This window comes from Budorcas taxicolor, chromosome 1 (genome assembly GCF_023091745.1).
Source record: "Budorcas taxicolor isolate Tak-1 chromosome 1, Takin1.1, whole genome shotgun sequence".
In the NCBI taxonomy this organism is placed as follows: Eukaryota; Metazoa; Chordata; class Mammalia; order Artiodactyla; family Bovidae; genus Budorcas; species Budorcas taxicolor.
Window position 1 is genome coordinate 210,368,754 of NC_068910.1, and position 25,746 is coordinate 210,394,499.

A 25,746-nucleotide genomic window follows, 5' to 3' on the forward strand; every position below is an offset into this window, starting at 1 on the left:
AATCCCTTATGATCATACAGTGGAAGTGAGAAATAGATTTAAGGGACTAGATCTGATAGATAGAGTGCCTGATGAACTGTGGACGGAGGTTCGTGTCATTGTACAGGAGACAGGAATTAAGACCATCCCCATGGAAAAGAAATCCGAAAAAGCAAAATGGCTGTCTGAGGAGGCCTTATAAATAGCTGTGAAAAGAAGAGACGCGAAAAGCAAAGGAAAAAAAGAAAGATATAAGCATCTGAATGCAGAGTTCCAAGGAATAGCAAGAAGAGATAAGAAAGCCTTCCTCAGCAATCCATGCAAAGAAATAGAGGAAAACAACTTAATGGGAAAGACTAGAGATCTCTTCAAGAAAATTAGAGATACCAAGTGAACATTTCACACAAAGATGGGCTCAATAAAGGACAGAAATGGTATGGACCTAACAGAAGCAGAAGATATTAAGAAGAGGTGGCAAGAACACGTAGAACTGTACAAAAAAGATCTTCACGACCAAGATAATCACCATGGTGTGATCACTCACCTAGAGCCAGACATCCTGGAATGTGCAGTCAAGTGGCCTTAGAAAGCATCACTAGGAACAAAGCTAGTGGAGGTGATGGAATTCCAGTGGAGCTATTTCAAATCCTGAAAGATGATGCTGTGAAAGTGCTGACTCAATACGTCAGCAAATTTGGAAAACTCAGCAGTGGCCACAGGACTGGAAAAGGTCAGTTTTCATTCCAATCCCAAAGTCTACAGTCAGTGGTATTAAATGGTTTACAGTTCTGTGCAATGATCACCAGCATATATGTGCCGAAACGTCATCCTGTGAATCTGACACCTACGCCCACTTACACCGTCTACTCGACCGCGACCCCCGCCGCCCTCCTTTCTCTAGGATTTTGACCACCTCCTCTACCTTTCCAGCTCCAGCCGCCCCCTGCCCTGGCAAGAATGACACAGGATTTACACTTCACTGTGTGGTTGCGAAGGTTACTGAATTATTACAAGAAAAGCACAGGAAAGCTTTCCCGGCCCTGCTCCGGCGGGAATCAGCCATTTCTGTCGCTCCCAGCCGGTTTCTGACCCCGGACTAGCACTCGCCCACCCCCCGCCGTCTGACTCCCCGCCCCATGGGACGCGAGCTCGAACACGAGCCGGCATCCGAGTGCAGATCCCGAGTTTGCGCGACAACCGAAGGAGGGACCTCAAAATGAGTCTCCGAAGGGAGCTCCACCTAGGACTGAGTCTTCTCCAGGATGCGCGCGAGCGCACGGCGCCTGCGCAGTTCAGGGCGTTGGCTCACTCTCAGGACAAGGGGGTGGGCGTGGACGGTGGCGCATGCTCGAGGAGCCGGTTCCAGGGCGGGGCCTTCTACGGCGGGGTTGGGGGGGCAGTCTGTTCACAGAGCGCCTGCGCGGGCAGAGGGCGGTGGCTTGGGTTCTTGGTGGGTGCTGGCTTCCACTCCTTTCCGGAGGTGTGGACGCCGACCTCAGCGGAGAAACGCGACTGAGGTAGGTTTCCCGTGGGCAGCTCGGGCGACCGGACCGCGCGTAAAGCTGGCCATGCCAGGGGAGGGGAGGGGTCCTTTCCCGAGGTGTGCGTCAGCCGGCGAACCGAGGCCGCCGTTCTCCTTCCCGGGCTCCCCGCGCCGTCCTGCTTTTGCTAGCCCCGAACCGCGGGCTCGGCGCCCCGCCCACAAGGCCACGCCCCCACTCGCGCCACGCCCACGACGCCGCACCCTTTGCCTTACTGCCCCGCTATCTCCTCAACCACGCCCACAGTGCCCGCCCCTCCCACAACCACGCCCACTTCCCCGTCTGTCTTTGGCATCCGGGACCACCCTACCGAGCGCAGGTCCCATTCTCTTCCCCCACTACCCGTTCCACTCTTGGATCACGCCCCCTCCCTCCCTTCATCCTCCTTTCACCTATTTCTCTCCGGCCCATGGGCCACCTGCCCTTCGGGGCCCTCTCCCCCAACCGTGCTCCGCCCCTTAGCCGAGCACCGCCCTACTACTCCGCCCCGCCCACCCAGGCCCCATCCATCAGTACGGCCACGCCTCATCTTCCGGCCCCGCCCCATGTTGGCCTCAATTCAGTTTCCAGTGAAAATGCAATGTATGTGTATTAGTATTTGTAATTATAAACGTCACAAAAACAAGTACTAGGTATTGACTGATAATGTGAAGCCCTCATTTCAAACGAGATATTGCTGCGTAATTGAAAAAACACATCCATCGCAGAGCACAATGTGAGTTACACTGTCACTGGAAGAATAAGATTGAAACTGAAGAGTCGAGTCTCTGGCAGGTGCAGACCTTGGTTCCTGTTAGTGGAAACACTTTAAAGCCCCAGATAGGAAATTTTAATTGGAGTTACAGTTGTCAGGGTTCCAAATTAAGGGTTGACATCAATTTATTGTTTTAAATTTACCCAGTGATCTAACAGAAAGTAACAGGCTTTGGCCAATAAACAGTTAACACTTTGCAGGCTAGCGATGAAAATACACATTGTTTGGAGTTCATAAATTTTAAATGTTTTCAGTTGATTTTGTAAGAGTTGTATTTATAAATTTCATTTCCGTTCATTCTTCACATTCTTTACATTTACTTCCATTTGGTGGAAGACCTTTTTCATGGACCTTAAAAGATAAGTGAACATTATGATGCAACGTAACAAGCATTTTCTCATTCTCTCTTTTTTAAAAAATAGAAATGAAGGGAAAAATGAAACATTAAAGCAGCAGTTATGTACAGATCCCAAAGGAACCATGGCAACACCAGGTGACTGCCCCAGAAGTGAGTTGCAGGTAATTTTGGTTCTGCTATTTGTGAACTTGTATTTAAAGACTGGGACCATTGCAGAGAGTGGAGCTCGCTCACTCATGAAGTGATGGTGATTTCCTTGGACCTTGGAAGGTGGCCACTAACCAGGGGCTGCTTAAACAGAGGACATGCACTGTGAGGTCACACAAGACATTCTGAATTGGGCATTGTAAACACCTCCCAGGAATCTAGGGTTCCATTTTTGGGTCTTGAGCTGGTGAAGCAAGCACAGGTTTTTTTTTTAGTTGTTAAAAACATCCCAGACAGAATATGTTAGACACAGGTTGGATATTAGAAAAGATTTATATATTTATGCTTCTTTTCTGCTTGTAACATGTATCATTCAAGTTAACAGTAAAAAAGAAAAAGTCACCTTAAATTTCAAGGAATGTTGATTATGTAAAATTAAAAAACAATACTCTAATAAATGTTTTTTTAAAAACATTTTCATGTCTGTGATATCAATTTTGGCATTTTTTTCCTCTTTTCATTCTAATTAGTATTCTAAATTCATGTGGTTTTTATATATAGAAATTTTATTTGTAGTTGGATCATTTCACTCATCTGTTTTTTAAAATTATCAGCAAATGTTTTAATTTTGTGGATGTATTAATTTTCTTTCGAGAAATTAAAAAGTACTGGAACATTTATAGAATCAGTTCAGTTCAGTTCAGTCGCTCAGTTGTGTCCGACTCTTTGCAACCCCATGGACTGCAGCACACCAGGCCTCCCTGTCTATCACCAACTCCCAGAGTTTACTCAAACTCAAGTCCATTGACTTGGTGATGCCATCCAACCATCTCATCCTCTGTCGTCCCCTTCTCCCCCTGCCCCCAATCCCTCCCAGCATCAGGGTCTTTTCAAATGAAACAGTTCACATCAGGTGGCCAAAGTATTGGAGTTTCAGCTTCAACATCAGTCCTTCCAATGAATATTCAGAACTGATTTCCTTTAGGATAGACTGGTTGGATCTCCTTGCAGTCCAAGGGACTCTTAGGAGTCTTCTTCAATACCACAGTTCAAAAGCATCAATTCTTCTGTGCTCAGCCTTTTTTATAGTCCAACTCTCACATCCATACATGACTACTGGAAAACCCATAGCCTTGACTAGATGGACCTTTGTTGGCAAAGTAATGTCTCTACTTATTAATATGCTGTCTAGGTTAGTCATAGCTTTTCTTCCAAGGAGTAAGTGTCTTTTAATTTCATGGATGTCTCTACTTATTAATATGCTGTCTAGGTTAGTCATAGCTTTTCTTCCAAGGAGTAAGTGTCTTTTAATTTCATGGCTGCAGTCACCATCTGCAGTGATTTTGGAGCCCCCCCAAAATAAAGTCAGCCACTGTTTCCCCATCTATTTGCCATGAAGTGATGGGACCAGATGCCATGATCTTCATTTTCTGAATGTTGAGCTTTAAGCCAACTTTTTCACTCTCCTCTTTCACTTTCATCAAGAGGCTCTTAGTTCTTCCTCTCTTTCTGCCATAAGGGTTGGTATCATCTGCATATCTGAGGTTATTGATATTTCTCACGGCAATCTTGATTCCAGCTTGTGCTTCATCTAGTGTTTCTCATGCTATACTCTGCATATAAGTTAAATAAACAGGGTGACAGTATTTATAGAATAATACTGCAAAAAATTACGTATTACAGGGAAATGGAAACTTGCTAACATTTTGTCATATTCAGAATATAAGTATGTGTGTGTATATATATATATACACACATATATATGAATGAATGAAAAAACCATGAATCAAGTCCATTCCCCAGTCTCATTCTTCTTCTTCTATCTTAAGGGCAAACACTACTATGAATTATGAATTGATCTTTGTGTTTCTGGACCATTTTTTATTCTTTTATGCCTTATGTAGGTATCTTTGAGCAATATATGATAGTTTGTGTTGCTTTTTAGAATTTACCTAAATGGTGGAAATTTGAAATTTTCTGGGCTATCCAGAGTATGTTGCTTAATTTTCAGACATTTGGGAAATTTTATATTTGTGTTATTGGTTTTGGTTTTACTTAATGCTTGGTCTGAAAATGCAGCATTTCAGTCTTTGGATATTTACTCATGCCTGCTTTATGGTCTCCTTGTAAGGACTGTTTGGCCTTACATTGGGCTCATGTAAGACCCTGTCTGGCCTTGGATGTTGCATGTGCACTTTCAGAGACTAAGTTATTCTGCAGTTGTGGGGTGTGGTGTCCAGTGTTGTCACTGTCAGATGGGTCATTTTTTTTTTTCCCTAAGTTTCTCACTTGTGTCCAACTCTTTGCAACCCCATGGGCTATATAGTCCATGGAATTCTTCAGACCAGAGCCCTGGAATAGGTAACCTTTCCCTTCTAGAGATCGAACCCAGGTCTCCCACATTGCAGGGAGATTCTTTACTAGCTGAGCCACAAGGGAAGCCCAAGAATACTAGAGTGGGTAACCTATCCCTTCTCCAGCAGATCTTCCCCACCCAGGAATCGAACAAGGGTCTCCTGTGTTGCAGGTGGATTCTTTACCAACTGAGCTATCAGGGTGTCATCACCGTCATATGGGTCCTTACTTAGTATTGCTCAAATCTCTGGATTCTGTCTGATGTTTTGTCCATTTGTTCTTTCAACTACTGAGAGAGATGAGTTTCAAAAATCTCTGCTGTGATTGTGGATTTGTCTGTTTTTTGTTACTTCCATTTGGATCTATCACTTTTTGCTTCATATATTTTGAATCTCTGTTACTTGGTATGTATGTTTAGGTTAGTAATTGTTTACTAGATTAGTTGACCCTTTTATTTTTATGAAGTCTCTCTTTTTACCTATTAATACTTCTTGCCTAGCATCTACTTTGTCTTATATTAATTTAGTGGTACCAGCTTTCTTACAGTTAGTGTTTGGATGGCACACAGACACATATATATCTATATTTTCAACTAGTCTAACTCTATATATTTAAAGTATTCCTCTTGTAAAGAGCCTGTAGTTGTGTCTTTTATTTTCCTTTTAGGTAATTTTTGCCATTTAATTAGAGTGTTCAGTCCGTTAACATTTAACATAATGAGTCTAACATCTTGCTGTTTGTTTCCTTTTTGTCACAGTTCTTCCTTTTTACCTTTTTCCATTCTTGCCTTTTAGATTAATGAAATATTTTCTATAATTCCATGTTATCTTCTCGATTAACTTTTTAGCATTACCTTTTTATATCATTCTAGTGGTTACCCAAGAAATTATGTTGTGTATCCTTAACCTATCCCAATCTTTTTTTTTTTAACCTCTTCACAACTAAGATCATGGCATCTGGTCCCATCACTTCATGGGAAATAGATGGGGAAACGGGAAACAGTGTCAGACTTTATTTTTCTGGACTCCAAAATCACTGCAAATGGTGATTGCAGCCATGAAATTAAAAGACACTTACTCCTTGGAAGAAAAGTTATGACCAACCTAGATAGCATATTAAAAAGCAGAGATATTACTTTGCCAACAAAGGTCTGTGTAGTCAAGGCTATGGTTTTTCCAGTAGTCATGTATGGATGTGAGAATTGGACTGTGAAGAAAGCTGAGCACTGAAGAATTGATGCTTTTGAAGTGTGGTGTTGGAGAAGACTCTTGCGAGTCCCTTGGACTGCAAGGAGATCCAACCAGTCCATCCTAAAGGAGACCAGTCCTGGGTGTTCATTGGAAGGACTGATGCTGAGGCTGAAACTCCAATACTTTGGCCACCTCATGTAAAGAGTTGACTCATTGAAAAAGACCCTGATGCTGGGAGGGATTGGGGGCAGGAGGAGAAGGGGACAACCCAGCATGAGATGGCTGAATGGCATCACCGACTTGATGGACATGAGTCTGAGTGAACTCCGGGAGTTGGTGATGGACAGGGAGGCCTGGCGTGCTGCGATTCATGGGGTCGCAAAGAGCCAGACACGACGGAGCGACTGAACTGAACTGACAGTGTAAGAATCCTCCAAATTAGTTCCATTTACCAACCCCTATTTTTGTGCTGTGTTGTAACCTTTTACTTCTATATATGTTATAAACCCCACCATAAATTATTAGTTTCTCTGTACTATCAGAAGTCTTCTTTGTAAAGTGTAAGTAATAGTTCTTCCCCACATATTTACCCTTTCTGGAGTCTTTACACATGGCACTCTGCAAAAACTCAAGTCAGTCACTCCATGCACTGCTGGTGAAGTGCCTCACCCTTTATGGAAAGAACCTGACAAATGTTTGAATGAAACCTATGCCTATGTTTCATCCATGTCAGTCTATCCCATAGAGATAAAATGTCATCGTGTCAGGATAAATGTGCTCAGAAGTTTGTGGACATAGAGAAAGTCCATCAGTAAAGGACGACTGAAGACTCAGGCGGCATTCTGCTGTGTAATGTTAAGTAGCCACTGAACATTATAAGTTAGAGTTCTGCAGGTGGGGAGTTTTCCTCAAGGTATTATGTGAGTGAAAAAAGAAAAAAATTTTAAAAAGTGGCTGTGCAATCTTTGACAGAAAGCTATGTCAGTAAAAAAAATAAACTGGGTGTGTGTGTATGTATGTGTGCGGGCATAGGTGTGACATGCGCACGGAGAGGTGTGGGGACCTCCTGCTGCTCCATGTTCTACATGGACAGCAGGCAGCTGAGGATAGGGGGTGGTGGGGAGCCAGTGGCAGCGAGCGTGGAGCTGAATGGGGTGAGAGTGAGTGGAAAAGAATCGTGTAGAGAGATGAAGAGAGACAGAGACAGGCAGAGATGGAGAGAGAGGAAGGGAGAGGAAAGGCTGCCCCCATCACCTCCCTTTCTCCCTTGCTCTGAGCAGGAGGAGGAGGACCCTGCCACGCAGGTTGAGGAGGAGCACCTCCAGGGGGCTGTGCACCCAGAGGAGTTTGTGGCCATCGCAGACTATTCTGCCACCGATGAGACGCAGGTAGCCCTGTGGGTTTATTCTTTGTGGGTTCAGCATGTTCAGTGGCAGGATTAGACGTCAAATTTGCAGAAGTCAGCAGATTTAAATAAAGAAGTATTCAGATACTTCACAGCAACAGAAGACCCACGAGTGACCCTTCCAGCCTAACAGATCCAGGTCCCAAGCCTGATGTGTAGAATCCTTGGGTGAGGAATGGGGTTGGGGAGGAGGTACCTGCTTCACCTCTGCTTTGAAACCCTTACTTATAACTTATTTAGTTAAGGGAATTTGGGTGTAAAATAAAAACATCTACTTGAACGCAGCTTTCTTTACTTTGTAATAGTAATTAGCGTAAGCCTCTAGCAACTGAATCAGCTACCGTCTAGCTGAGTTACAGTAAAGGGGCTGTTAGAAATTCTAAGAAATTCAAGCTGTTCGAAAATGCTTGATCTTTCTTGTTAAGGTCTGCTTTTGTTTCCTGTAGATTTCCAAAGAAATCTCAAAATCGTAGTGTGATTTTCATAGACTTTCAGTTGATGTCCTTCCCATTGACTCCTTACTGCAATTGCTGTGATTTGGGACCAGTGATGGAGGTTTACCACTGAGCCACAATTGAAATACCAACCGCAGGTTTTTCTTTAGTTTTCATTTCTGTATATGTTTCTCTAGCTCAGCTTTTTGAGAGGAGAAAAGATCCTCATCCTGAGACAAACCACTGCGGACTGGTGGTGGGGTGAGCGTGCGGGCTGCTGTGGGTACATCCCGGCGAACCACCTGGGGAAGCAGCTGGAGGACTGGGACCCCGAGGATTCCTGGCAGGATGAGGAGTACTTCGGCAGCTATGGAACCCTGGTACTGCCTCCTGCCTGCCCAGCCAGGCGGAGCCGCTTGCCACTCTCTGGTTTTAGGTTCTAACTTTAAAAATAATTTCTGGGCTTCAGCTCAACTCTTCAGAGTGGGGCCTGCAGATGTTTTCTTCAGCCCAGCTGCTCAGCTCTGCCATCCAAGTGCTGAAGCAGACTTAAAAATTTCAGTGAGCAGGTCTGCGTTCCAAAAAAACATTATTTATAGACACTGAAATTTGCCTTCCATATGATTTCATGTGTCGTGTTTTTGGATTTTTAAAAACCATTTAAAAATGTAAAAGCCAATCCTGGCTTGCAGGCCATGCAAAAGCAGGTGATGGCCTGGATTGGCTGTAATGTACCGATTCCTGGTTTAGAGATACTATCCGAGCTATGGAATTATGAACTTTCCTCATTGTTTAAAAAAAAAGTAGTAAATTTTACAGTAAAAATAAAATGTAAAAAGTTGTATAAATCAGTAGTAGTATTACCTATAAATAACTAGCTTATTAGTTTGGTTTTTTCCAATGTGAATGAAGACCCAAAGTTCTATGGTCCAGACAACCTGTTTATATTTTAGACTAAATAAAATGGATAGTTGAAGGATGAACGTTTCAAATACGGTAGATTCAGTTCTGTAAGGTTATAAGGCAAGGTGAAAGGTGTTGTTTGTGAATGTGTATAGAAGTGGAGGATCTGGAGATCAGGGACCGGATTCCCCTTAGAATTTGGATGATGGTTACTGGTAAAGGGGGTCCGTGTTTGGTGAGGCCAGGTGGGAAGGCCTGGGGTGCTGGCAGGGTTCCGAGTGGGTGTGGGTACAAGAGTGTGTGCACTGTGACTATGTTGGGTAAAATCTACAGGTGCTTTTTAGTGTACTTTTTTGTAGCTATGTATTGTGCATGTGTGTGTGCTCAGTGGTGTCCAGGTCTCTGTGACCCCTTGGGCTGTAGCCCATCAGGCTGCTTTGTCCATGGGATTTCACAGGCAAGAATACTGGAGTGGGTTGCCATTTCCTGCTCCAGGGGATCTTCATGACCCAGGGATCTTACCCTCATCTCTTGCGTCTCCTGCATTGGCAGACAGATTCTTTACCACTGAGCCACCTGGGAAGCCCCCATCATATTGGATCATTAAAAATGTTAAAGTAAATGGGAAACCACTGATGCATGTACATGCTTGTTGTTCAGTCTCTCAGTCATGTTCACCTCTTTGTGACCCCCGTGGACTGCAGTGTACCAGGCCTCCCTGTCCCTCACTAGCTACTGGAGTTTGCCCAAGTTCATGTCCTAATGCTCAAATTCACGTCTAAATTCATACTATCCAATCATCTCATCCTCTGTCATCCCCTTCTTTCCCAGCATCAGGGTCTTTTCTAATGAGTCAGCTCTTCGCATCAGGTGGCCAGAGTACTGGAGCTTCAGCATCAGTCCTTCCAATGAATATTCAGGATTGCTTTCCTGCAGGGTTGACTGGTTTCATCTCCTTGCTGTTCAAGGGACTCTCAGGAGTCTTCTCCAGCCCCATAGTTCAATAGCATCAATTCTTTGGAGCTCAGCCTTTTTTATGGTCCAACTCTCACATCCATACATGACTACACGGACCTTTGTTAGCAAAGTGATGTCTGTGTTTTAACATGCTGTCTAGGTTTGTCATTGCTTTCCTTAATAAGAAGGAAGCGTCTTCTCATTTCATGGTTGCTGTCACCATCCACACTGATTTTGGAGCCTAAGAGAAGAAAATCTGCCACTGTGTACGTGCTTAGAGGTTTCCATCTGGTAAGAAAGAGTTAATGAGAAGCTGAGGTCTGTCTCTTCTGTGAGATTTCTCCCAATAGCAGTGTAGACACTTCTTTCAAGTCTAAGCTGCATCTGTTTTATTCTTTTAAATTTATGGAAAAGGAGTAGTCCCATACACTGTTATCACCTGTCTCACATAGCTGTACTGCTTTGAACATCTGTTCTGCTCAGTAGCTCCGGTGTGTTGATTTAGAAAGGACCGTGTTTGCTTTTTTCATGCCAAGCGATGCTGTAGTGGATGTTCTGCTACGTGAATCCGGCTCCCTTTTGCTAGATTCCCACTGGGTGGGTTTGAGGGGGATGTGTGTATGAGTTTTTCTGGGGTGGATCAAGCCAAGCCACCCACCTGGAATGTTGGCTGAGTGTGCGCCTCCCAGCGGCGCAGAAGGTGCATTTGCTGCAGGTCTTCACAGAAAAAGCTGCCAGCTGAAAAAAGATTTCCCATCTTAAAGGCAAAAAAACACGTATCTCGGTTTTGATTTACCTTTTTAGCATCTTCACGGCCTGATCTGTTTATTTTTTGAAACTAATTTTATTACTGTTTTGTTGTGCTCCCCCTTTGCCCCTGCCCCGTTGGTTGGCATTTTAATGTGTTTTATGGAAAATGAATTTAGGGAGGAGTGACATCTTTGTAGTGATACGCTGACTCTCCTCATTTCTTAACCCTTGTGTTATGTCTCTTTAAGTTTTGAGGTTTTGATCATACATGGTTGTGTACCTTTCTAGGTGAATCTGTAGACGTTGTATGATTGCAAATAGTTGGGAAAGCTGTTCATATCTGTTGGATTAAGTTAGCTGATACTGTTGTTCGTATCTGTGTCTCTTATGATTTTCTACTTGTCAGTTACTGAGAGAAGGGTATGGAAACCTCTGGCCATAATGGCGAATTTGTGTTCCTTGTTGGATTTCTCCTGGCTTTTGCTTTGTGTGTTTTGAAGCTCTGTTGTGGAGGCGCAGGAACCTTTAGAATTATTATGTTCTCTTGCTGCAGTGATTCTTGTGTTGACGTGGAGGCTCCCCACCACCCCCATCCTCAGTCGTCTGCTGTCCATGTCATGACCTGATGCTGTTCCCTCTGAAGTGTATTGTATCTGAGGTGAATGCAACCACACCTCTTCCCTGGGTTCCATATCCTGGTTCTGACCTGCAGGCAGGACATCTGGGTCTCAACTTAGTCCGCTTTGGTGGTCTCCCTCTGTCTGTCTGTCCCTGAGGAGCCATGGGCTTGTGAGGCCTACACAGGCTCCTGTTGGTGCTGACCTGGTCTGGGTTGCCAGGCCCCTGTCGCCACACCCCCACCCTCCAAGTGCTGCTTGGGCTGGGTCTCCTTGGCAGGTGTGTGGGGATGGTGCTGGGGGTGCCCCCTCTGTGGCTTCCTGAACTGTGTGGAGGAGCCCTGCTCTGCCTCCTTGGGGATGCATTCGATTCCCGTGGAGTGCCGTCACCTCCTGCAGCCTCTGTCAGTCTTGTCCATTTTCTCATGGCGGATCTTGGCCATGTTGTGTCAGGTCAGGAATGTGGCTGCTTCTCCCATGTCCACCTCCGGGTCCACACCTGCTTCTTTGCTCACCTGCCTCTTGGAGAGGTGCACCCCACTGCATGGGAAGGGTTCCAGAAGGTTCTACCTCATTCCTTCACTGTCTACTCTTATTTGTATCTGTTGGCATTTTTTTGGTCTTCTTATTTTTGCACGTATTTTTAGGCATGGGGTGGTGTGGGGCTTTATGGGGGTCAGCTCAGGCTCTGATTGTCCAAGGTCAGAGCATAGCGTAACGCTAATGACAGGCAGTGATCCTTCCTTCACGTGTATTTCATCTAGAAACTTCACTTGGAGATGTTGGCAGACCAGCCTCGAACTACTAAGTACCATAGCGTTATCCTGCAGAATAAAGAATCCCTGAAAGACAAAGTGATTCTGGACGTCGGCTGTGGGACTGGGATCATCAGCCTCTTCTGTGCACACTATGCTCAGCCCAGAGCCGTGAGTAGGGAGCTTCTGAGCAGGGTCTTGGTGATGCCTCTGCTGCTTAGTGAAGAGCGCAGCGTGTTTCTGAAGGCTGAGCCCTCCAGAGGCCATGCTGTGGGTTTGATGAGTCGCAAGCAGCACATAGTGGAATAGGGCAGGACAGTGAGCTGAAACTGGTGGGATGTTTTTGTGAAACGTTTACTTCAGTTACGTTAGAAACACGTGTATCCACGTGTCAGGGCTGGGCAGCTTGTGTAGACTGCTATCCTGGTGTCACGGTGTCCTCCCGCCCCAAATGTGACCCTGCCAGGGTTAGGGTGGACCACTCTCTGGGACTCCCGCTGGGCTCCGGTCCTCTGCCATTTAAGGCCCGTCTGAGCCTAGCAGAGGTGCCCCTCTCAGTGGCCCCGAGGCAGGAGGATGAGGCTCACAAGTGGAGCTGCAGCGCAGTGCTGCCCGAGTCCCGATCCTGCCAGAACCCAGACGTAGCATTTAGGACTTCTTAGATCCTCGATTGGTAACTAGCTGCTGGTGGCCTCAAAGTCTCACTGATGTCATTTGAGGGCCAGGAGTCTCCTGTGTTGGTTACGGATTGTTGCTGTGTATATGGGAGCTAGGCCGCTGGGCCTGACCCGGGACCCCTGGGGTGGGCGGCCACCATGGGTGCAGAGGCTCTGTCCACCTGCGCACAGCCCTGTGCCTGCGTTTTGGCAGAAGGTGGAGTCAGGGTGAGAGGCAGGCCCTGCTGGGGCTCCATCAGGGGAACGGGGTGGCCATCCACTGGCCGCCATGCAGCACGCTGCCTTCCTTTCTCTGATGCTGGTTCTGACTCGGTGATTTGGGCTCGGGGAGAGTGGACAGCTGGCCGTGGTGTGGGGCACACATGGATGGTGTTTCTGTCACGTGTAGGTGTTTGCGGTGGAGGCCAGTGAGATGGCCCAGCACACGGGGCAGCTGGTCGTGCAGAATGGCTTTGCTGATATCATCACCGTGTTTCAGCAGAAGGTGGAAGACGTGGTGCTGCCGGAGAAGGTGGACGTGCTGGTGTCTGAGTGGATGGGCACCTGCCTGCTGGTAAGGGGCCGTGGGGACTGCTGGGGTGGCTGCTTTGGGCTCTGGAATATTCGTACATCATGATTAATTTTGACTTTTTCCTAAGGTGACATGTCAGTAATTTCTTGTTTGAACATTGGCTAAATATCTTGAATTTTTAATGGATTAAAAAAAAATCTTTATGGGAAATCTAAGAGTGAATGTATCTTTCTGGTGAGTGATTTACATAAATTTCTGTTCTCTTCGAGAACCTGCGAATATCTAGTGCGTGATGTTAGGCTGTGTTTTCCTTGCTAGTAGAGCCTGTCTCCCCCCCAGCTGGTCTGTCCCCTCTCTGTAGCCCCCTGGTCTGCATTGCTGGCCAGCCTGAAGCCCAGGCTCTCCCAGATTCCCTCCCCAGTCTCGCCTGGGTTGGGGTGGAGAGGTTGCTGGTTTGCCCACCCACCCTCCACAGTGGTTTCTGAGCTCCCCAGCTCTCTGTGTTCCAAGGGCAGGTGAAAGGTGAGTGGGAGCTGGGCCTGCAGGTCTGTGTCTCATTGGACCCTCGGCCCACCCTCTTTCTGGGACCTAAGATGTTACAGTGAAATGTGGTCTGAAGTTTAGTCTCGGTAAAAACCCAGAGAAGTGACATATGGATGAAGGGGACGGGGACACCACTGGGGTTTCCAGCAAGAAGTTTGTTTTAAATAGTAAGGAACTAACTTATATGAACAATAAGAATGTTGGTCCTCACTTCTTACAGACCGCAGAGATTTGGGAAGGTGACAGCAAATGACACTGAACCTTAAGACTTCTGTCTGGATGATTTATCTATTGTTGAAAATGGGGTATTGAAGTCCCCTACAATGATTGTATTGTGCCTATTTCTCTTTTCAGATCTCTTAATACTTTCCATATATATTTAGGTGTTTCGCCTTTTGATGTTTTAACTGAGCATTTTATATGACTCTGTTTTCTCTCCTTTCTTAGCATATCGGTTATACTTGTTCTGTTTTCCTTTTTTAATTGGTTGCCCTACAGTTTCCAAGGGCTTCCCTGGGGGCTCAGTGATAAAGAATCCACCTGCTGTGCAGGAGACCCAGGTTCAGTCCCTGGGGCAGGAAGATCCCCTGGAGAAGGAAATGGCAACCCACTCCAGTCTTGTCGCCTGGGAAATCTTATAGTCCATGGTGGATTGCAGAGAGTCGGTCATGACTGGGCACAGAGAACAGCAGTTTTCAGTATATACTTACAGCTGATTCACGTCTGTTTTCATCCAACACTGAGGTGATTCATGGCTAGTGTGAGTTCTTTATGAAAACAAAATAATTCTGACTTCTCCCTCCAGTCCCTTGTATGAGCATTTTCATTCGTTTTGTTAGACGTAAGCATAAATACACATACATGGTCAGGTACTGTGTTGCTGTTATTTTGGACACATTGTTAGATTAGTTAGATTAAATTGTTAGATTAATTAAGAATGGGGAAAAACAGAAGTTCTAGTTTCATCTTCACTTATTTCTCTTTTAGTGCTTTCCTTTCTTAATGTAAATCTGCATTTCTGATCTACAAGCAGACCTCAGAGATAGTGCAGGTTCATATCCAGACCACCATGACAAGGCACTTACTGCAATAAAGCAAGTCACACAAATACGTTGGAAACCAGTGCATAGAAGGTTATGTTTACCCTATACTGTAGGGTGTGCAATAAGCGTTACATCTAAAATAACCATGTACATATATTAATTAAAATACACATTATTGCCTAAAAATGCTAACCATCATCTGAGCCTTCAGCGAGTTCTAGTCCTTTTGCAGTAGTAACATCAAAGATCCTTAATCACAAGGACTTCCCTGAGAGTCCAGTGGTTAAGGCACTGTGCTCCCCATGCAGGGGCCCAGGTTCAATCCCTGGTCAGGGAACTAAGATCCTCCATGCAGCACAGGGCGGCTTAAAAAAAACCGCACAACAGAAAACCAAGAAATACATTAAATATTTCACTCCACTGTCTTCTTGCTTTCAGGGTTTCTGAGAATTCAGGTGAAATTTTATCTTTGTTCCTCAGTAGGTAGGTGTTTTTCCCCCAGCCTCTCTCAGGACTTTATCTTTTGAGTCTCTATAGTTTGAAGATGACATGCCTCTTCATACTCCCCCCGCCACCACCACACATTTATCCTGCTCGGTGTGCTCTTCACGCCTGGATCTGTGGCTTCTGTTTGGCATTGTTGTTGTTCACTCGCTCAGTTGTGTCCAGCTCTTTGTGACCCCATGAACTGCAGCACACCAGGTTTCCCATCTCCTGGAGTTTGCTCAGACTCATGTCCATTGAGTCGGTGGTGCCATCCAACCATCTCATCCTCTGTTGTCCCCTTCTCCTTCTGCCTTCAACCTTTCCCAGCATCAGGGTCTTTTCCAGTGAGTTGGCTCTTCACATCAGGTGGCCAGCATATTGGAGTTTCAGCTTCAGCATCAGTCCTTCCAAAGAATATTCAGGTTTGATTTCCTTGCTGTCCAAGGGACTCTCAAGAGTCTTCTCCAACACCACAGTTCAAACGCATAAATTCTTTGGTACTCTGCTTTCTTTATAGTCCAACTCTCACATTCATACATGACTACTGGAAAAACAATATGTTTGACTGTCCGGATGTTTGTTGGCGAAGTAATGTCTCTGCTTTTTAATATGCTGTCTAGGTTGGTCATAGCTTATTTTCCAAGGAGCAAGCATCTTTTCATTTCATGGCTGCATTCAATGTCCACAGTGATTTTGGAACCCAAGAAAATAAAGTCTGTCACTGTTTCCACTTTTTCCTCTTTTATTTGCCATGAAGTGATCAGACCGGATGCCATGATCTTAGTTTTTGGAATGTTGAGTTTTAAGCCGGGTTTTTCACTCTCCTCTTTCACCCACATCAAGAGACTCTTTAGTTCTTCGCTTTCTACCATTAGAGTGATATCATCTGCATCTCTGAGGTTGTTGATATTTCTCCCAACAATCTTGATTCCAGCTTGTGAGTCATCCAGCCCAGCATTTTGCATGATGTACTCTGCATATAAGTTAAATAAACAGGGTGACAATGTATAGCTTTGTTGTACTCCTTTCCCAATTTTGAACCAGTCAGTTGTCCTACATAAGGTTCTAACCACGTGTAGGGAAAGAGCAAATCAGCCAAGATGGCGTGGTCAGGGTCTTGCGTCCCACGTTTTATAAATACGTGGTTTTGTAACAGTGGCGATCACTTACAGCACTGTGCGTGCACATCATGTTGTACTTGCTTGGTCATGGACCACTTTTGTTCTGGAAACATATATAAGCCCCACCTGAGAAATCCTCCTTTGCCACTGCACCCGCCATTAGAGAATAAACACATGTCTGCAGGCCCTACGGCGCCTCAGTTTTCTTCCAACCTCCCTGCTCATGCGTTACCTACCCTGGGTTCAGCAAACAGTGTGAACCATGTAAGATGCCATGTAAGGTTCTAATATGGCAGTGGTTTTCTGTCCCCTCCTCCGGTGGACCATGTTTTGTCAGAACTTTCCACTATGACCCATCCATCTTGGGTGGGTCTGCACGCATGGCTCACAGCTTCATTGAGTTACACAATCCCCTTCACCACGACAAGGCTGTGATCCGTGAATGGAGTTGACATTAATTTGGGGAAATTCTCAGTCATTTTTTCGACTCTTTCTTCTCTTCCCGCCTCTCATTCTTCTCTTGGTATTTTTGTTCTGTGTCTATTATACCTTTTGTGTTTTGTAGCCCTTCAGTGTGTTCTCTTTTTCAGCCTGTTTTGTTTTGCTTTTCAGCTTTGGCAGTTTCTGTTTTCATTTCCTCAAGCTCAGGCTTGTTGTTCAGCTGAGGGTCCTTACTAACGAGCCCATCAAAGGCATCCTCCACTTCTGTTACATTGTTCAGAATGTAAATAAATGCTCTTGAACATTTATTTTTGGTTCTCTCTAAGAATTTCCATTTCTCTGTTTACATTGCCCATCTGTTTTGCATGCTGTCTGCTTTGTCCATTAGAGCCCTTAGCATATTAGTCATAGTTGTTAAGTTCCCAGCCTGATAATTACAGTTGCCTACTGTGTCTTCCTTTGTGGCTTAGTGGTAAAGAATCTGCTTGCAATGCAGGAGACCTGGGTTGGGAAGATCCCCTGGAGAAGGGAATGACAACCCTCTCCAGTATTCTAGCCTGGAGAATTCCATGGACAGAAGAGCCTGAGGGGCTGCAGTCCATGGGGTCACAAGTCGTCTAACACAGCTGAGTGACTAACACTTTCACTGTGTCTGAATCTGGTTCTGAGGTTTGCTGTGGCTCTTGTACTGCTCATATGTCTTGTGTTTTTTCCTGATAGCCAGATGTGATGACTGGATAAAGGGTCTGTGTAAACAGGCCTATAGAGATGTGATGGTGAGATATGGAGGGAGTTGCTCTGGGGTCTCAGTGTTGAGTGATCCTGGGCCTCTGGACTGTGAACCCCACAGGTGCTTTTCAAGTTTTCTCTCCTTTCAGGTGGGACAGGATCGCTGGAGGGTGCTCGAGTTGGATAGTATTCTTTCCCCAGCTGGTTAGGCTCTGTTAAATAGTCTCTCCTGAGGGCAGACCCTGTTAAGAAGAACAGAATACTCTGGCGTATTTCCAGTGGTTTCTTTTGAGCTTGTGAGAAGCACTGGGACTTTTCTCTGGTATGTACTGTGGGGACCCTGTCATGGGGCCTGCCTGGAGTCTTGGCCTCAGCTTGTCCACACTGAGCCCCAGCAGCCTGTCAGCCTCGGTTCAGCTTCCTCCCTGGCCCTGGTTCCAGGGATGTTTCTGCTCTGGTGAGTAGCGATTCCCTCTGCAGCTCTTCCTTGACTTACAGTGAGGCTGCGTCCTGACCAACCCATCCTAAGCTGAAAACACCGAAATGCAAAACGCATGCAACATGCCTCAGCTCTCGAACATCACAGCTGAGCCTCATTGTCTTCGATGTGCTCAGAGCACTCCCACTTGGCTACAGTTGGGCAAAATCATAACCAAAGCCTGTTGAAAACGAGTGTTGAATGTCTCATGTAGTCGACTGAATACTGTCCTGAGAGGGAGAGGCTGTCAGTGTGTGGACTGTTCACCCTCATGATTGCATGGCTGATGGGGGCTTGGCCTGTGTGGCACGTGTGTGTTGCACTGTGTATCACTAGCTGGGAAAAGATCAAAATTCAAAGCATAGTTTTTACTGAATGCCTATTGCCCTGTCATGAAGCTGAACCATCATAAGTCAGGGACTGTCTTACAGGCCTCTCAGTTTTTCCAATTTGAGGGTGACCATTTACTCTGTGACCTAATTTCTCTTAATGGACTTTAGAAGAGTTGTTAACTTTTCAGTTCAGCTTTTTACTTGTTAGGATAGAATGGCCACTTCCCCCAGAGCAGGAATGAAGCGGGAAGGGGTGCTCCCCTGTTCCTGCTCAACATTGTCCTGGGAAATCTAACCATTGCAAGAGAGAAGGAATAAATGGGAGCTAAACAGAATGAAGGCACGGGAATAAACCGTACTCTCAGACAATGTGATTGTTTTTGTAGAAAATGCCAAGGAATCTCCAAAAACTTTCCTAGACTAGTGGGCAAGTTTAAGACAATCATGGAGTACAAAGTCAGCATACAAAAGCCAGTCACATTTTTATACACTAGCACTGTTCACGACTGGTTACAGTGGCTCCAGAATTGACACTTGGCAAAGCATGTGCAAGTTCTGGATGCTGACTCCAGGTGATGCTGACCAACACGCATTGGTCATGAGCTGGAGACGGCCCCGTAAGGATGCCCCTTCACTCCAGGTTCATCTGTAGATTTAGTACAATTCCAATAAAAATTCAAGCAGGATTTTTTTGTAGGTACAGATAAGCTTATTGTAATGTTTATGTGCAGTGTAAATAAACTAGCCCTGGAGAAGAAAATGGGAATCTACTCCAGTATTATTGCCTGGAAAATTTCATGGACAGATGAGCGTGGCAGGCTGTAGTCCATGGGATCGCAAAAAGTCAGACATGACTGAGCACAGACAGGCTAGAATAGCTGATACAGGTTTTAAAAAATATGTACTCGGCTGTGCCAGATCTTAGTTGGGAATCTTTGTCATGGCATGTAGGGTTTTATTTCCCTGACCAGGGATTGAACCTGGGCCCCCTGCATTAGGAACGCAGAGTCTTAGCCTCGTAACCACCAGGAAAATGCCGCAGTTTTTGAAAGAAGAACAACATCGGAAAAACTCTACTACCTGACTTTAGTATAAAGCTGTGGTGGTCAAGACTGTGAACCTGGTGAAGTGATAGACACGTAAGTCAGTGGAACAGAATGGATAGTAGATTCCTACAAAGGTGGTCAACTGATTGTTAACAGAGGAACAGAGTTAATTTAATGAAGAAAAGATAGTCTTTTCAACAAATTATTTTGAAAGAGTTGGCCATCCATAAACCAAAAAAAGCTTCAACTTTAAGCCTCATACCTCATCTTGAACAATGAACTCAAAATTGATTGTATCTAATTGCTTAAATATAAAACTGTAAAACTTTTGGAAGAAATCATAGAAAATGTTCGTGATTAGTCAAAGGGTTTTTAGTGTGACTCCAAAAGCATACTCTATTAAAGGAAAAGTTGATAAATTGGACTTCATTAAAATTAAAAAGTCTGTTCTGTAAAAGACAATGTTAAGAAAATGAATAAAGGCCAAGATTAGAAGAAAATATTTGCAACTCACATGTACAGTGTATACCCTGAACATATGAAGAATCCTCAAAATTCAACACCCCCGAGGGGCTCTTGGGGTGCTTGCTGCTTTTGACATGAGGGTCACGTGACCTCTGTGGCACTCCTGCTTTGCTGTTCCACATTTTTGAGAAGTGACTTCAGTCAACTTAAAGCATGGTGAAGGTTCTGAGAATACCTCAGACCAGAGTGATACTGTTTGAGAGTTAAGACCCCAAAACACTTATGGTGACAGCTATCTCCTCGGTGGGCAGGGTGGGCGAGAGGGCAAGTTCCCTGACCGTTGGCCGTGCCCAGTTCTGAGGAGCAGTGTGGGTCAATGGGCTTAAGCCCAGGCTGTGCCTGAACTCGGTGACCACTGTTGTGATGGTGTAAGAGAAGCCCTCCAGTGAGCTGGCAGCTCGTCCTGTCCGTGACGGTCCCCGGGATATGAGTGCCGTGGCGGGGGTTGGGGGCTGGGAGCAGACACCGTCTCAGTCACTGTGTCTCCTGTGTGCCTCCCTCCGCGCAGTTTGAGTTCATGATCGAGTCCATCCTGTATGCCCGGGACGCCTGGCTGAAGGAGGACGGGGTCATCTGGCCGACCACAGCCGCCCTGCACCTGGTGCCCTGCAGCGCCGACAGGGACTACCGCAGCAAGGTGCTCTTCTGGGACAACGCCTATGAGTTCGACCTCAGCCCTCTCAAGTGAGTGTGGGGCTCCTGGCCTCCAGGGCACGAACCCTAAGCCAGACCCTGACATCGGTGAGTGCCCTCAGGCGAGCGTGGGCTCCCGGCCTGTGGGACCGAACCCCAGGCCAGACCCTAACCTCAGTGAGTGCCCTCAGGCGAGCGTGGGGCTCCCGGCCTGCAGGGCCACAGGCCGCAGGGCTAGACCCTAACCTTGGTAAGTGCCCTCAGGTGAGTGTGGAGCTCCCGGCCTGTGGGACTGAACCCCAGGCCAGACCCTAATCTCAGTGAGTGCCCTCAGGTGAGTGTGGGGCTCCCGGCCTGTGGGACTGAACCCCAGGCCAGACCCTAATCTCAGTGAGTGCCCTCAGGTGAGTGTGGGGCTCCCGGCCTGTGGGACTGAACCCCAGGCCAGACCCTAACCTCGGTGAGTGCCCTCAGGTGAGCGTGGGGCTCCCGGCCTGCAGGGGCACAGGCCGCAGGGCTGGAAAACCCTCACCGCTGGGAGTCCAGTGTGTTCATGTGACTGAGAAGTCTGCCTATTGCCTTACTGGCCTTGAAGCTGATAACAGAATTGAAATGGCCTGTTTGTAAGGTCCCACACAGATAGGAAACATAAGGTAGTGGGCCATTAAAACAGACAGATGATCCCATTAAGAGCCAAGAGTGTTTAATAAGGGTGGAGAACGTGTTAGTGGAGCCCCTGCTGGCCTCGCCACAGAAAGCAGTGCCGCAGAATCCGTGGTGGCTTTCCTGGTTTCTGACTTACGGTCATGCCTGTGGCAGAGCTTCAGGTTTTGACATAAAAGGTCTCCTCACAAGGGCCTCCCATTTCTCACATTTCCTCCTCGAGAAGGATGACGTGTGTATGTGGCTGCCTCCCCCTCCAGGGGTGCCAGGAGGCAGGCAGGGGAGGCCTCGCAGTTGTCCTGGGGCCAGAGAAGGGCCCCTCATCAGAGATGGCTGCTCACCTGCCAGATGACCAGGGCTTGGCAGTAAGATGGGGGCCTCTGGGCCTTTCTGTTTTTTATTAAAAACTCAAAAAAAGAAAAAATATCAGTGTAGAGGTATGGAATCTTCCCTCATGTGTTGAATTGTCACATTCTCAACCCAAATCCGAAAGTGGGTGGAGAGGGCGGTCTCCGACAGCGGCTCTGTGGTTTGTGCAGAACTGATGTGGTGGGAGTGAGGGAAGGTCTGGAAAGGGCAGGGGGCTTCTTGTATTGCCTGGTGTTAATGTCTGATAAAGTGACCAGGGAGGGCAGAGAAAGCTCTGAGCAGGGCCTGCAGTGTCTGGAAAAGGGCCCCGTGAACTGGGTGTGGGAGGACCATGGCTGTGCATTTCCCAGGGACATTGGTTGGCCCCTTGGAGGAGACGTGTTCTCTCACACCATTCACTGAAATTTAATTTCCTGTGGCTTCCGTGTCCTTCGGGTATGTGAGTGGGATACAGAAGGATATGCCTGTGGCTCCCATTCTCGGCTGCTGCCCACCAGAGCTGGCCTCCTTGGCCCTGCCTTTTGCTCTCGGAGCTGCAGACAGTGAGTTGGCATTCCTGCTAACACAGAGGAGAGAGCGAGACAGCCTGAGATGGGGGCTGTGTCATCTCAGATGCTGAACACTTACTTTCTCCCCCTAGATCTTTAGCAATTAAGGAGTTTTTTTCGAAGCCCAAGTATAACCACATTTTGAAACCAGACGACTGTCTATCTGAGCCATGCACCATATTACAGTTGGACATGAGAACTGTGCAGGTCACCGACCTCGAGGTGAGGAGAGATGACCCTTCCTTCCTTCCCCATGCAATCATTCTAATAAATGAATTAGAGTTGTTGCTCTTGATTTTCCCAGTCTTTTTAATCTATTCTGATTTTGTTTTTAGTATTTTTAGGTTATTTTCTTTATAGCTAATCTCTTTAACATCTTCAGTCATTTTTAGATTTATGTTTGATATTCTCAGCTTGTTCAAATTCAGATAAATTATGTCATGATAGGATTTGAATTAAAATGTTTTCCTAAGTTTTTTTAGCTCCCACTTATCAAAATTCTTACAGTTCTCTTACGTACCATCTGTGGCCATGAGGTGGCATGTGTGGATCTGCACAACCCCATTTTAAGGGGTCCATCCAAAGTGGAGGTACCCTCTTATGGAACTTACAATACAAAACCACATGCAGACTGAACCTGAGGCTTCAGTTCATTTTGGGATCATAAAGACTCAATCTGGAATTTCCTGTTTGTGCAGAGAATTGAGAAAGTGTCCCACTTGGATTTGGGGACAGAAAATCAGGACAATGAGACCTAGATTGCTTCAGACCTTTCTGAGTGTCTGCAGCATTTGAGTTCAGAATGCAAGTTGTAACGTTTCCTTTCTGTGGGTTTTTGACATGTTCAGCTAAATTAGCAAGTTACAGATTTGTGTCGTAGCTACTGAGGTAGACAGTGTGGCTGTCCGGGGTGGTGTTGTGGGTCTTGGATGGCCACGTGGAGGTGGCCGCTGCCCATGGGTCCTGTGCGCCCAGGGCCTGCACCCACTTCTCACCTATTGCCTTGAACACAGACGATGAAAGGCGAGCTGCACTTTGACATACAGAAGGCAGGCACGCTGCATGGATTCACAGCCTGGTTCAGCGTCCAGTTTCAGAACCTGGAGGAGGACGAGCCACAGCTGGTGCTGAGCACCGGCCCGCTGCACCCGTGAGTGTGCCACACCCCCGCTCACCGCGGGCCACAGAGGAGGCCTGACAGAGTCACGAATGTGAAGGGCTAGACAGTCAGAAGTGGACCCAAATCTCTCCAGACCTGGCTGAGCGCGAGGCCGGGCATGTGGGTGGTGCATGGGCGCTGGGCAGGGCTGTGTGTGGAGGTGAGTCCGGGTTGCCTCGGCCCCTGCCCAGGTATGGGAGCCCCTGATGCCCTGGATGGTCAGCCTCCGCTTTCTCTCCGTGGCCCGCCTGCTGCTGCAGCTCAGAGTTCCAGGGGCTTTTCCTCTGACTCTTGGAGAAGGCGGATGTTTCCTGAGATACGATTTCCATGTAGTAACATTTCAGAGCTACACGCCTGCTCCTGAGTGTGGGGATGCAAGCTGTGTTGTCTGTCTGTGGGGCTGAACACAGCAGCCCCTGGAGCACTTCCTTCACGTGGGGACTCTACTCCCCTCCACATGACCCTGCTACTCGCCTGCACCGTGTGGTTGGCAGAAGTGAGCACGGCCTCAGGAAGGGTGGCGGCTGCCTGGGTCAGACCCCACTGTGGCCTTTGGGCCGGGGAGGGCCTGGGCATCCTTTGTGAACATGGAGCAGGAGGAGGAGCTGAATGGCCAGAGTGGACTCCAGCTGGGCCTCCTCCCAGGCCCGTGAACCGGATGTGCCTGACGTTTCCCACTCGAGCGCTGGGTGGGGATCATCCACACTCAGGTGGTATGGGGGTGGAGATGAGGGGACCTGTGGGCTGGGGCAAGGAGACCACCACTGTGGCTGAGGTGGGCTGCCTGTGCATCAGAGAGAATGTGACAGAAGGGAAAGAGGCCACAGAGAACCTTAGTGCTGGGTGTGACTGGGCCCACACCAGGCACTTGTGTGTCCCAGCCATGGAATTTACAGAGTTCGGGGTGTCCCTGCTCACCCAAATGCTGCACTTGTCTTGCTCACACTCAGCCAAATTCAGAGAAGTAATGACTTCTTTTGGGCATGATTTCATGAGTGTGAATCTCTCTTTAACTGCATGAACTAGGACCATGGGCGTCACAGTTCAGGGTCGGTGGCTTTGCGTAGGCACTGCTGTGCCAGCTCACGGAGGCTGGGTTGACCCAGAGAGGGGCCAGGACCTGTGTCTGGCCACATTCGCTTGTGGCCTGTCCACCTCAGGTTCCAGGGAATCTGAGCAGCATCCAACAGCTGCATCCACCCACCTCCCCGCCCAGGTTGTGACCCCACCTGGGTCCTGTGCAGCCGTCTGATCCCTGGACGGGGCCGTGGGAGTTCCATGGCCTCCCCAGATGGGGCAGGCGTAGATGACCACACGCCCTGTCTTGCAGCACCACCCACTGGAAGCAGGTGCTGTTCATGATGGATGAGCCCGTCCCTGTCCTTGTGGGAGATGTGGTCACGGGCGCAGTGGTGTTACAAAGGAACCCCGTGTGGAGGCGACACATGTCTGTCACCCTGAGCTGGTCCATCACTTCTGCACAAGACCCTGCGTTACAAAAAGTAAGACATTTAGCTCTAGAGTCTTGTGCTCTGATGCTGTCCCGGAAGGTGGCGGGTCTGTGGTGGTCACAGTGGTGGGTGCCTGTTCCCACCCCAGCAGACTCTGTGCCGGAGCTGGTCTGGGTTGTTTTTCTAATCCTCATGGCAGGAGGTGGACCCTCCTGTTCATAGGAAGCAGAGGTGCAGGAAGCTAAGTTCTCCCTCTAGACTGGGCTGGTCAGTGAGATCAGAGACCGGGAGACTCCAGGTGCAGGGAGAGCCGAGGGCTGGGCCGTAGTGCGGCCTCGCTCACAGTGTGTGCCTTGCTGTGGCCGCCGAGGATGTGTGGTGGAGCCGTGTCCTGGCGGAGGCTGCAGTTTTAGGCTGAAGTGAGCATGGCTGGTGGGGCCTTGTGGCTCATGGCTCACAGAGGCCACTGAGAATCCTCTTCCTCACTCAGGTTCACACAGGAGAGAGAATAATCAAACAAACCATTTTGTGCTTGGCTTTATGCTGAAAGTTGAAATGCTTGTCATTAAAAGAAAAGCCTTCACCTGAATGCCAGCCTCTTGTCCAATATTAAATTATTATTAGGAAATACTGTATGTAATGAAACTGACATGATTTGCTGTCTGATTGGTTTGTTTTCCTTTCCTTTGTCTTTCTCAGGTTGGGGAGAAAGTCTTTCCCATCTGGAGATGACAGAGCAGCTCTGTGGGGGATGTCCACTGCATCCTGGGGGACATACGTGACTCCACGGAGTGACTCCTGGATGGATGCGTGTCCTGGGAAAGCCATGGACTTACTCCAGGATGG

General features: G+C 47.2%; 1 protein-coding gene across 1 annotated transcript; it reads left to right on the forward strand.

The window, feature by feature from the left end:
* The first annotated feature begins 1,323 nt into the window (after positions 1 to 1,323).
* On the forward strand, positions 1,324 to 25,746 carry PRMT2 (protein arginine methyltransferase 2). Its single transcript, XM_052642863.1, has 11 exons — positions 1,324 to 1,496; positions 2,697 to 2,793; positions 7,605 to 7,712; positions 8,361 to 8,543; positions 12,155 to 12,316; positions 13,211 to 13,375; positions 20,586 to 20,761; positions 22,383 to 22,512; positions 23,304 to 23,440; positions 24,780 to 24,951; positions 25,600 to 25,746. The coding sequence occupies exons 1-11, from the start codon at positions 1,324 to 1,326 to the stop codon at positions 25,630 to 25,632; spliced, it is 1,536 nt and encodes a 511-aa protein (XP_052498823.1). The 3' UTR covers positions 25,633 to 25,746.